General features: G+C 42.6%; 1 protein-coding gene across 1 annotated transcript in view; it reads left to right on the top strand.

Annotated features, from left to right (window-relative positions):
• The window catches only part of NOP14 (NOP14 nucleolar protein), a 297,291-nt gene extending 284,475 nt beyond the window's left edge, over positions 1–12,816 (top strand). Inside the window, exons 15-18 of the mRNA XM_086964160.1 lie at positions 2,054–2,201; positions 6,888–7,006; positions 8,448–8,603; positions 12,459–12,816. Of these exons, the coding sequence (XP_086820286.1) occupies positions 2,054–2,201; positions 6,888–7,006; positions 8,448–8,603; positions 12,459–12,567 (532 nt within the window). The 3' untranslated portion in view covers positions 12,568–12,816. The remainder of the gene's footprint in view (positions 1–2,053; positions 2,202–6,887; positions 7,007–8,447; positions 8,604–12,458) is intronic.
• The last annotated feature ends 683 nt before the right edge of the window (positions 12,817–13,499 follow it).

Raw genomic sequence — 13,499 nt, forward strand, 5'->3', positions numbered from 1 at the left:
AGTGATTTTCAACCTTCATCTATAAAAAATCATGTTGGACTAGCTCAAGTGATGTCGGCTTCTAATATTTTCTTATACTCCAATATTGCAAAAAGGCTAAAGCATTTAGGGGAGTTTGAATAGGTCCTCTTTCAAGAAATGGCCATGAAGAATGGGGTTCTGTGCAATATCAATTTACTCGCCACTCACCCCGGTGAAACAGACACATTACTAAATGTGACGGGGCAAGATACTCCCACATGCAAAGAGGTACAGCCTAGTCCGAAGCAGTGCATGTTTCAATCAAACTAACATAAGGTACACCTAAGGGCAGTAGAAATGTAGAAGAGTTGCACATACTGCTCCAGTATTGACAGCTGCAAGACACAATTTCTCCATAGGGTTCGGCAAAGGTCATTACTGAGGGTCTCAGATGTCTGAAGTGTTGTTGTAGGGTGGGTTAAGACGCCATGTTTGAAGGCAATCTGCCCACATTTATACTGGCAATAGGCAAGAGTTGGTATTGTGCCATCTAGCTCTGATCGGGCATGTTCAGTGGTGGGGAGTGCTTGCCTGTGGTCCCCCTGCTCAAATCATAATGTGATGGGTAGTTTGAGCAGGGGCCAAACTTCATTGTGAGCACTGGTGGGACTAGAGGCTTGGGTTGTACCTGGGTTCTATGATTTGTACTATTAGTGTGTGTGTCAGCTATAACGGTATAGACTGTGGATGAGTGACTTGTTGCCCGTAGGTCAGTGTGGTGGGGGTAGGCCCAGGGCCATGTCTAAGGTCCGATTGCTGCTGCTCCCCTCCTGCACCAAACTTAAGTGGTGTGAGTGGTGACAGGGGCCCTGTATTGACCTGCCCCCAAATTTTACTTACATTATGATGAAAACCGACCCATCGCATGCTTTCAGAAAGCCGAAGTGGGGATGCAGTGGCTAATAAGAACCTTGAGGAGGAAACAAGGCGTTAACATAAACTGTGTATTCCCCATCACTTGGCCATACCACAATACTGCTTTCTTCCAAGTTGCTCAACATGGATTGTAGCTTTTCACATCATGAAAGTGCAGTCCACATGTTAAGTTTAAAGCTGTTAATCCTCTTTAAGGGTAATATCCTCTCCTTTTAGAGTATTTTCTACTATGCCTGTGGGAATCATAGTGCTGTCTTCCCCGTCTGACTCTTGGGATTCTACAAAACCTCATGCATACATCTAGAACAAGGCAGGAGTCTAGACCTAGTAAGCAAATCACCATAGAGACTTTCTGTGTCCTTATTTCCACTTACTCCACAAGTCCCTGTCGACAAACTGTTTATTTGTTTTTGTAAAGAATAAGCAAAGTTAAAAGGATTTGAAAACAGTAAGTGTGCTTGCAAATGGATTCTGGCTGTGGGTAAAGGTTTGGTTTATGCATCTGTATTAGCCATTTATGGAAGGGCCTGGCCTGGCAGTATGGGATGGGCTGTTCTCATTGGGCGCATGGTCAAGACTGATTTGCATATGGCTGGGTCTAAACAGGAATGGCATGGTGAGCCAAATAATGATGGCTGTAGGCCCAGATCTCTGTACTGAGTGAATGCGTGACATTGTTCAGCATTCTGTCCATTAATTGTTATTTTTGCATTAGCCATTTATTTTCATCAAAAATTAGCTATGGTCCTCTGGTCTGACTGTATCAAATATATTACGTTAATGTGGCTTCACTGAAATTAGAGATCCGAAATAGTGTTACTGTAATAAATAATTTTCTTATTGCAGGAGAAATCATGTGGAAATGAGTGGTTGTATTTTTTAATGTGCTGGATAGGACTCTCCTGTATTGGGAGCCCTACAAAAGGGTCGGTCAAATTAACTTTCTTGTATATACAATGCAGCATTAGCTAAATGTGTTTGAGCGGGATATAGTAAATGTAGGTAGTGGCGTTTGCGTTTTAAGTGTCGTGCGAACCATAATTTAGAATGACTAATATGTATTTTATGTATAGTTAATTCTGTTCTTCTTAGATCTTAATGTACACTATCTTCATGTTATTATTAGCATAATATAATTACGTTATTCTCTTCATAGATTGTCATGCACAGCAATGTGCTTGGATCTGGTGCAGAGGTGTGTTAGTCTGTATGGAGAGTTGCCAGCCTTCAAGGAGATATTTCAGCCCATTAACTCCCTCCTCACTAACAAACTACAGTCTGCTGAGTTACCGAACCAGTTGAAGGTAAAAATTTATAAACTGTTTTACAGGCACTCGTGGGCGGTGCTGATAAGCGCAGTGCGGCGGTTTAGTGGAGTGGGACCTGGGAGGGCGGAGAGTGTCGACAGATGACGGAATTGGTTTTATTTATTTGTTTATACCTATTCCGTCGTCAGTCAACCTTCCCCCACCTCCTACCCCGCCCCATCGCGCTTACCTGAGCCGGCCACCTCTGTTTAGAGGTGTATCCACTGTAACCGCTCTATACAGAATACAAAAAAGCACGCCATGCTAATAATTGACATTGCACAATGCAGCCTTTCCTCAGAAGTACAAATTAGACCAACTGTGGTAGGTAAATGTGTGAAATATATAATAATAATAATGAGAACTGTGATAGACTTGCAATACTATTGGAGGTAAAAGGGAAGGAAATAAATCGTAAGTGTGAAGAGATTCCAAGCATGTCTAGCTGAGAAATGTTGCATGATTTCTGACTCGTTCCTTGGTGAGGAACTCCAGAAGCATGAACCCACAGTTGTAGTGTCTTTTCCACTATAATGTACAATGATAAGGTTACATTACGTGTGCTCCGCACCCACCCATTGTCTATTTCTGGAAGTGATCTTTTTAATTATTTAGTTCTGTGAAACTGATCCAGCGTTTCAGGAACTAATAATTTTTATCATCTGGGCCCAAATCAATACCTTACAGTTACATTCACGCTGGGTGAGTTTAAACCAATCTTACCAATTGGTTCATCATAGTTTATCCTTTTTCTTTGGCAATGAAATCTTTTTTCAGTTAATCATGGTTTGGCAAAATAATATCTGAATCTCCAAAATAACAATATAGAATGCTCTCTTCATATGACCAAATCAATAATACTAATAAAGACAAACTCATTTATGAGTTAATAATGCTTTATCTAAAATAATGTGATTGCCCATCAAGTACAATACAGCTTGAATCATAGATTACCACTCAAGAGAAACATCAGTAAAATAATAGCAATTGTACATCTCAAATGTCTGCACAATGAGTGGATAGGTGTAGAGACAAAAGGATAAAGACCTTTGCAAATTCAGAATATCATACTAACCGGTCATACAAGGTTTCTAGGAAACTGAAAAGCTACCCTCTGGCCATGAGACTAAGTTAGGCACCTCAAGAAGAGTTGAGGAGCAAAGTTAAAGAGTCAGGATCAGCAGAACAGCAGCCAGGCCAAAAGGATTTCGGAAACCGCAACACATATCTCTCCTCTCGCATAATAAGTAAAAACGCTTACCCAACCCCACCCCTCAGTACTGTTAATTATACCCCAAATTCACTAAATGTCCAACCCTCATTGTGTGATCTCACATAATTCATACTTTGTGATTGGTCAAAAACAGGGGGTGTTCAATCATACCACTCTCGATACGCCTAACTTCATTATGTCCTATTCTATCTTCGCACACTGTAATCACGTCCACCATAGGAAACTCTAGTATCCAGCTTCCATATTTGTACGTCTCTCCAACTCACTCATGTAACTTTTTATTATAACAAATGTCCCCATGCTCTGCTCAGCAAGAAAGTTCCACTTCTTTTGTATCGCTTCCTTCTCTGCTCAACCTTTGCCATCATCAGGAACTTGCGAAGGACAGATCACAGCGTTCATTTTCTCTTCTCTACATTTCTAATATGCCATGTTAACTCTTAAATGTTTCTTGGGCCTTTTCTGCAGAGCGCCAGACTACACTTCTAAGAAAGACAAATACATGTATTATTTATTATTTTGTAAAACACCACTATTAAACGCTCTTTGAATGCGTTTACTTGTTTTCTTTTACGTGCTGCAGATTTATTTTCTATTAGTGAAAAATAAACTCTTGACTTTTGACTTATTTTCTCCATTAGTCGTGTGGATTTGCAGCCTACTCGAACACCCCCAGCACGCGCTTGCACAGTTTTCATCTTTCCCCTTTAGTCTTGCTCAGCTAGTTTTACACGTGTTTTGATTCGTAGTTTACCACAGGAGATTTCAATCTGATGAAATTTTATTTGGCAAAAACCCTGCTCCGTCAATATGCACCATCAAGAGCAGCTTTGAAGGATAGTGGAGACTGGACATGGGGTAGTGGTTAAGAAAATTGTCAAAATGGCTTTCCCTCTTTGAGTCCCACTGGGCAAGGAAGGATCAGCCTTCAGGGACCAGGAGCCGGGCAATATGGGCCGGTGGAAGAGCTCGCCCATGCTGAATGTTTGAGAATTTTTGGACGACCTTGCCTCTTCGTCTAGATGATGGCATGGCACTGGAGACAACGGCCACTCTATCCTAGGGCACAGGATGCTGGTGTTAAGCTTATGAGAGAGCAGTGTCTCCAGCCTTGTGTCTTAAAATATTTTGCATTGGTTGAGAATGTGACCGTTTTACGTGGGACAGTTGAACTTCTGATCCACCCTCCCAACTGAGGATGGCAACTTTGGCACTGCACCAGTTCTTACTTCCCAAAATGGTGGCAAGACGTGGAAACCTTGGGGAATACCATTATATTCCTGGTCACAGTATAGTATATTGAAGCCCAAGAGAAGAGGCTGTACCATCTCTGCAATTAAAAGATGATTTGTGCGTTTGCCCAAGACTTTAAACCTCTACAGAGATTTTGGGAAAACCCAGTGCATTCATTGATTCTGCTGACCGTTCTCGCAAGTGTCTATGACCCAAGACTTCTGGATGCATCCAATAGATTATTAGCAACGAAGTGAATGTGAAATTACCGTCTCCCCCCACCACCCACCCACGAGTTGCAAACTGGATTAATACTGATAAGAGAGAAAAATGTCAGGTATGCGGATTCCTGGGTTTTTCTTGCTTTCCAGAGCATTAACAAAATACTCCTTGACCTGTGTCACACTAGAGCACACCAGCAGGTGTTGGTTACCAAACACATGTTCTGTTGAAAGATTAGGAATGCAGGAGAGATGCATTGATCACCGAGGCTCGTAAATAGCAACGCCAAGCTGCAAGTGATGCAATTTCAACATTACTTTGTATTACTGTGGTCTGATGAGAGGCCTAGAACGGGTGTGGAGAATAAACTCTTCCTCTGACTGCTTCAGGTCACTTTTCAACGTTTTAATGGTATTCCCAAAACGAAGCAATTTCTTTTGTCACTTGTGTACTGTTAAAGGTCTTCCTTGTGCAAGATATCTTTGATTACGTGTCACTCGTACCTTTTTGGTATTAAAATCATGGTAATAGTGATACATTCAGGGCTAATTCCCATTCTTCTTGGCTGTACATTTACTTAATTTAATTCCTGCAGAAGCTGATTAAACTGGAGAATTAAGGAGTAAAGATGGGTGAAGTGTATTTTAGTCTTGCCTTATCAAGAAGGCTCTTGATCTGTTCCAGATGTCACATCTCGAGGGGGTAAAGATAGTTATCCAAACAATGATGGTTAGGGTGGTAGGCACAACCGCATGTGCAGAGATATCTCAGTTTTTCTGTCTCCACCGAAGCATAGGCGCAGTCACCTGACACTAAAATAGCCCCCCCCCCCCCATTGGCCACATCCGCATTCACATATCCTTGGTTCATGCATTTCTTTTTTCGCTTGACTACACGACACAATAAGAGCACAGTTTTGGGCTTCACACAAAACTGAAAAACTTCCCAAAGAGGCCACAACAAGAAGCCACATCTGTCCAGCCAAGCACAATCTACGGAATAGCCGTCCACCAAAGCACCTCAGTGACTCAGAGGGGTATGTAGCGCTATGTAAATGCTAGTACAATACAAAATGGGAACAGTATAAGCATCTGTCCCACGATTCTGGATTTGCATCCGACTGTTGGGAGAGATTCATATACCCACATTTGTATTGGAATATATGCAGACAAGCAAGGTATTCTCGGGCTTCCTAGAACGTATAGTGACTACACTTCTGTTGCATCAAAGCTTAGGACAGACAAAGTGAAATGTTGCAGTGAAATAACGATCAGAAATCAGTGATGCTGAATAGACTGGTTGCACTCAATAAGAAGCATCTTGAGACAGCAGATGTTTATCCTTACGTCTATATGACCCTGAACATATTTTTTATTTAGAATCTATAGTTGGAAAGTTTGGGGTCAAGAGGCCAGCTAACTTAAAAAAGTAAGTATGTGTTGCACATAGCATGGTTAGCTTATGTGAATCCTATTAGTTGAGCCAGTGAGGTTCAGTGTCTCTACCACATTAACCCGTCTTGCTGTTGGTTAATCCCATCGAACCACAAAGCTCTTTTTCACCTACTAGACTTACATATATTGGAACAGAATTTATTGTTGCTCCAAGGGGAATAGTTCTTTGCCTCTTTAATAAACCCCAGGTAAATGATTATTCTGGGACCATATAGGTTTTGGTACCTGTGTAGTGCGACCCTAGATGGGAAGCAACGGAGCACTGGAAGTTACGTCAGTCAGTCCAGTTCTTGAGGAAATGAACTAAGATAGAGCAGTCTAATAATGCCAGTACATACCTACTTTTCCTTTCGGGGGAAAATAACTGTTAAAATTAAGTTATTTGTGAAGAAATGTAAAATCCCCCTTCAGCCCCCATCTAGTACATCTACAACTACAATCATCATTCCAGTTAAGAGTGGGTGGTTGAAACATTTCCTCAGCGTTTTTATGTAAATCTTTTTTTTAATTGTTTATTTATGTGATTGTTTACCTTTTCAGAATTCCATACAGGATGTTCTGCAAGAGATACAAAGCAAAGACAAATGTAACGATGCATTAGTGTTTGAAAAGAAGAAACCAGTTCCTTTGAAACTGTATACACCGAAAATAATGGAAGTGTAAGTAACCTCACAGTAAAACCTGCCAACCTTTGCTTTGCATTTCGACACAATTGTGTTTAGATTGAAATGACCGGTGCAAATGCATCCACATGGAGGCACTGAAGTGCACAAAAAAGGGATGGATGGAATGCTTGAATTAATCTCAGTCACTGCTAATTACTCCTGCCACATCCGAGCCCATCGCTATTTTGCACATCATGAATCTCATTTTGGACCCACTGATATGCAAATCAGTCTTGACCCTGCTCCAATGGTAATAGTCCAGCCTGAATTGCCAGACCAGGGCCCCCTAGAACAAGAATGCAAACAACATGTGCGACGGGTATGCCCTGACCTAGATCCTGTGCTCACTGTGTCACTGGAACCAAGCTACACCCGACTGGTCTTGGGAGGCTTGTGTTGCTGGTCAGGGAGGGCCTAGCCTGGCAGTTCGGGCTGGACTGTTCCCACTGGAGCTGGGTGAAGACTGATTTGCATTGGCTGAAGTCAACTTGAGGTAGCATGGTGTGCAAAATTACGATGTACTGGGACGCGGCCTAAGTATTTACCAGTGGCTGATATTAATCCAAACATTCCATCCATCACCACCTTGTATTCTTCAGTCCGCATGGAGGCATGTCAACCCACAGCTATTGAAACTGATAAAACGTGCTTTTGAGGGGTCTGAGAAGCACTACAAACCGATCAAGGTCAAAGCAGCTCATCAGTTTCAACACTTCTGTGCCTTCCCCTTGCCAAATAGGAAGAGGTTCTCCATGTCAGGTGGTAGGAGCCCTCTTGCCGAGGATTGCTTTCAGACTTAAGGAATATTACATACAACACAGAGCAGTGTGAGCGATAAGGTGCTGAGGGATAGTGGGGTATATACTGTGTAATACTTGTCTTGTAGCGGAGATAGGGCTCCGCTGTCTAATATTGTGGAGAATCAGAGCTAGGAATAAAGTATATGCTCACCAGTTCACTCTGTTGCACATTGCCCCATTTCATCTGTTGAAATACGGAGCACTAACTAGTGTACAGTCTCCGCCACTGTACAGTTGGCCCCTAATTGTAACCTGTTGCAGAGTAGTGCAATATTAATTTTACTTTTTCTTAGTGAAAGTAAAGATTTTGGGTGCAAAGTACAGAAGTCATGAACCCCTTCCTAGCCTTTATGCCTATGGTTGTGTAATTGTTTAATGTGGTCATTGCATTCCTAAGTATTCAGCATTCTCTACTAATCTGTATTTAGTGAGTATCCTTACTATAGTTGGTTCCACATTACCCATCAGAAATATTTGTAATGTACCAAAAATGGCTACTGTGATGTTAAAGCTGCAGCTAAAATGCTCTACTGTGACCACCTTGCCAGACTATGCCTCAGGTTGACGTAAGTTGACATCTGGTTCTGCTTTGCCATTGTTTAATCTTCTTGTTTACTCTGTTGCTGTCATTTCAGCCTAGACTTCACTAAAAAACAAGGAAGCAGCCGAGAAGAGCGTGAAAGGAAGAGATTGATTCACAAACACAAACGTGAATTTAAAGGAGCTGTGCGAGAAATCCGGAAAGACAGTCAGTTCCTAGCTAGACAGCAAATTTCAGAAGTCATGGAAAGGTAATGGGATTTCGTTCATTAATATTGATATTGAGCAAGTTTGTAAAGCGCAACATATACCTGGAGGCATCTTGGCAGTATCTGTGATCAATGGAAAAAGAGAGACCTAACCTAGTTAGAGAAAAGCCAAGTTTTTAAGAGTGGTTGAGTAGTTCATAGTTTAAGTGACTGTGGTTACTATATTGTCGAAAAGGTAGGTTCGAGGCATGTGAGCGGTAGGTCACATGCTTTGCATAGCCTGCCATCTAGTGTTGGTTCCATATGTTTGCACTTTGTTTTTGTTCAAGGAAGTCTTTTTGTGTCACGATGTAGGCGACGCCTCTTTTCGGTGATAGTGCGCTTGGGTATCAACTCAATTGTTAGATTGATTCGGGTTTGGATGTGAATTGATGCCCTCCGGTTCGGCACCGTTTCTTGGGTGTCCTTCGATGCGCAATCCTCTACCCCAACAAGCATTGACTTCCTTTCGCTACCCCCCATCATTCCACTCCTGTTGGGGGACGTCTCTCCCAATTTCTCCCTGTCTGTAGCAAATTCACCTCAGACAAATGGGTTCTAAGAATGATCCGATATGGTTACTGCCTGGAACTTACAGACTCTCCCCCAAACATTCTCCCAAGATCACACGCAATGTCACAAGAGCATCTCACCCTTCTGAAGCAAGAAGTTCTCTCTCTGTTAGAAAAAGGTGTTATAGAACCAGTCCCATTACAATATCATGGGGCCGGAGTATACTCCCTGTACATCTTAATTCCCAAGAAGGACTGCTCTCTCAGGCCTATACTAGACCTCCGAGAACTAAATCTATAGATTACCAGACCACTTTCACATGGTGACACTCCAACAAGTGCTCCTTCTCCTTCGAGGCGCCTTTCTGTCCACTCTGGACTTAAAGTACACCTATTTCCCTATCCCAATACACCCTGCTCACCAAAATACCTCAGGTTTGTAGTAGCAGGCCAGCATTATCAGTTCAGCGTACTCCCATTTGGAGTAACTACCGCACCCAGGGTTTTCACCAAATGTCTAGCAGTAGTTGCAGCTCATCCACGAAGAAAATGCATTCATGTCTGCCCATACTTAGGCGACTGGCTTATAAAGCCAGCTAGCAGCAAAGATGTTCGTCACACTCACAAAACAGTGCAGTTGCTCCACGTACTTGGATTCACAGTGAATCTGTCCAAGTCCCATCTCCAACCATCCAAAACACAGGTGTATCTGGGAGCCACGATAGATACGCAAAAAGCTCTGGCCTACCCCAATGCAGCCAAAATCTGCAACATGCAGACTCTACTCTGTCAGTTTCAGCCTCAAGACTCATTGCCAGCTCGAGTGTTCATGCAGTTGCTAGGGATGATGGTGTCTTGCATCCTGATAGTCCCTTACGCAAGACTTTAAATGCGTCTCCTCCAGTATTACTTAGCACGTCGGTGAAACCAGGCTCAGGGTCTGTTATCAGATCTAGTGTTGGTAGACTGCCACACCCATCGCTCTCTGCAGTGGTGGAATGCGCAAAACCTTTCAAAAGGGCAGCCCTTTATCGACCCTTCATCGATCCGGTCCCACAGATAGTGCTAAAAGCAGACTCATTGCTCACTGGTTGGGAAGCTCCTCTCCAGACGTATACAATTCAGGGCATGTGGAGCCTGCAGCAAAAGCAGCTTCATATAAATCATCTAGAGCTGCTAGCAATGTTTCTAGCGCTCAAAGCTTTTCAAGTTCATCTAGTAGGCAAAGCTGTCCTGATTCATACAGACAACATGACAGCAATGCACTACATACAAAAACATTGGAGGGACACTCTCCAGCTGTCACACCTAGCACAGACCATCTGGAAATGGCCTATAAATCACAAAATGTATCTCCTTGCACCCACCTTCCAGGAGTAAACAATCAGTTTGCTGATCTGCTCAGTCAAAGACAACAGATCCACGAATGGAAACTCCACCCTCATGTTCTCCCATTCTTTCAAAAGGCGGGGTTTCCAGACCTATATCTGCTTTGCATCCCGGTATTCACACCCATTGAGGCAATGCACTGTGGATGAATTGGTCAGGGATATTTGCCTACGCTTTTCCGCCTCTCCCACTCATTCCATCAGTGGTTCGGAAGCTAAGACAGGCGTCCCTGACTCTAATCCTAGTTGCTCCCACATGGCTCATCAACCCTGGTTCACAACCCTGTTGGAGCTCTCAGTAGTTCCTCACCAAAAACTGCATCTCACTCCCAATCTCCTCACTCAGAGCCATGGAGAGATAAGACATCCAGATCCCAGTCATCTCAACCTTTCGATCTGGCACCTGAAATCTTAGTTTGGCTACCTTAATCTCCCACCAGACTGCATGAACATTATCAAAGAGGCTAGACGTCCTACCACAAGAGCATGCTATGCAGCAAAGTGGAAGCGGTTTGTGGTCTCCTGTAATAATAATAAACCCGCTTAATGTTTCAGCTCAAAACATCATTTGCTATCTGTTACATCTGGAGCTTTCCAATTTAGCGTTCACATCCATACGCTTACATCTTGGTGCAATAGCTGCATAACTACAGATCAGACAACTTCTGTCTCTTCAGAGTGCCTATTATTAAAGCATTTATGGAGGGACTTAAAAGAATCCTTCCCCCAAGACTTCCACCTGCTCCTGTGTGGAATCTCAACATTGTCCTCACCAGAATAATTGGTCCACCTTTTGAGCCATTGCATAGATATGAGCTGCAATTTCTCACTTGGAAGGTAGCTTTCCTCATAGCTATCGCATCACTGAGGAGAGTAGGTGAGATTCAGGCACTAACAGAAGAACCATTTTTACTAATACACCAAAACAAAGTGGTTCTTCGGACCAACCCTAAAATCCTACCTAAGGTCATTTTTCCATATCAACCAATCTAATGAGTTGCCTGTGTTCTTCCCTCAACCAGATTCTGTGGCAGAACGTGCTTTACACACATTGGATGTGAAAAGAACACTACTTTACTATATAGAAAGGACAAAACCTTTCCGTAAGACAAAACAGCTATTTGTGGCTTTTGCTCCACCACATAAAGTCAATCCTATATCAAAATCAGGTATTGCAAGGTGGATAGTCAAAAGCATTCAGACATGCTACACAAAAGCAAAACGAATTTTGATAATTCTCCCTAGAGTGCACTCCACATGCAATCTAGGGGCTTCTATGGCATTCTTAGGAAATATACCTATAGATGACATCTGCAAAGCTACAACATGGTCTACACCTCACACATTCACAAAAGCACTATTGTGTAGATGTGTTAGCAAGACAGCAAGCTAGTGTGAGCCAAGCAGTTTTACATATACTATTTCAGACAACTGCAACAGCTATGGGTTAGCCACCGCTTTGGGAGATAACTGCTGTATAGTCTGTGCAAAACATGTGATCTACAGCTCACATGCCTTGAATGGAATATGCTACTTACCCAGTATGCATCTGTTCTTGGCAGTTAGAGCTGTAGATTCACATGCGCCCACCTGCCTTCCCTGGTTCCTATACCTGTTGCAGTAACATCTTACTTAGATCCATATATACATGGACATCTCTTACTATTCTTATTAACTCAATGATCACGCTCTGCGGCAAACAATATAACAATGGAGTTGATGCCCATGTGCACTATCACCGAAAGGAGGAGTCGCCTACCTTGTGACTGGAAAAAACTTCTTCGAACAAGAACAAAGTGCAAACATCCGAACCCAACACTAGATGGCATGCTATGCAAAGCCATCACTGCAACACAGTTGGCATTAATATGTTTATTCCTATAAGAAAGGATGATGTCTTAAAATGGTTTGCGTTTTTGTCCATGTATAGGAATTAAATAAAATGATTGCCTTTGCAGGGATGCTGAGAGGAAGAGGAAGGTGAAGGAGCTCTTCAACAGCCTTTCAACCCAGGAAGGGGAATGGAAAGCTATGAAGAGGAAAAAGATGAAGGGAAGAGCTCGTTGATGAATGCAGAAGCGAAGTGTTAAGAGACTGCGCTAATTTGGGCCGGACTAGCCCTAGTGGGCATCGGGCGTTTCCCGGAGGCTGGAAGGGCGAGGGCCGATTCTGCACTGCTTTGGGTTTCCAGCTCGCCCTGGCACTAATCGCTGTTCGAAAGTGCATATTCCACCTAAGGACCTTTCTGTGTACCATGTTTTTAAAAATAAGTCTATTTATCAGGCAAACATTAAACCGGAGATCTTTTCTGTATAATGAGGAGTGACTGTGGTTTGTATTTCGTAAGAATTTCACTTACGGAGGTAATGAAATAAGGAGGGTGATGTATTATTCATAACCAATGCGTTTGCAAAAGTCCCAGATAATTGGAATAAGCTATCAGCAAAGGTGCAATATTGGACAAGTCTATTAATGCTGGTAACTCCCAGTTTGCGAAGAATTCTTGGAAAAGTCCCTAATGGTGTGAGCAGTGCCACAAAGTGGTGGAAAATGATGTCAGTGATGGCCAAGATTCTGAATTTTTGACCACATTCTAATATCGGAGTAATGGTAAAGCCATTTTTTTTATAATCCGCATCATTTAATTGGTTTTGACTAAAAATTCATTAGCCCCTTCATTTTTTATTTTTTTTGCAGCAGAACTGTTTCATCAAGTGAGAGCCATGTAATGTCGTACAAATGGCTGCCAATGTTTTTTGTATTTAAGATATAATGTGTTCAAATACATAATGTTCTTATAGTGTGTGTGTGTTGTTGTTGTTGGCCACTACATGCTTCAGGCTCAACCGCTTTGCAGGCCTATGTCTTAAGTCGCTTACAAATGGCAAATATGTACTCATCCTCTGTGCATGTAGAGGTGGGCGAGCCACTGGAAGCTCGAGCCAGGCTGAGCCTGAAGCCTGGCTCTGGTTCAACTTGAGGTCCTGTTGGAACCTCGA

Source organism: Lissotriton vulgaris, chromosome 3_2, assembly GCF_964263255.1.
Source record: "Lissotriton vulgaris chromosome 3_2, aLisVul1.2, whole genome shotgun sequence".
Lineage (NCBI taxonomy): Eukaryota > Metazoa > Chordata > Amphibia > Caudata > Salamandridae > Lissotriton > Lissotriton vulgaris.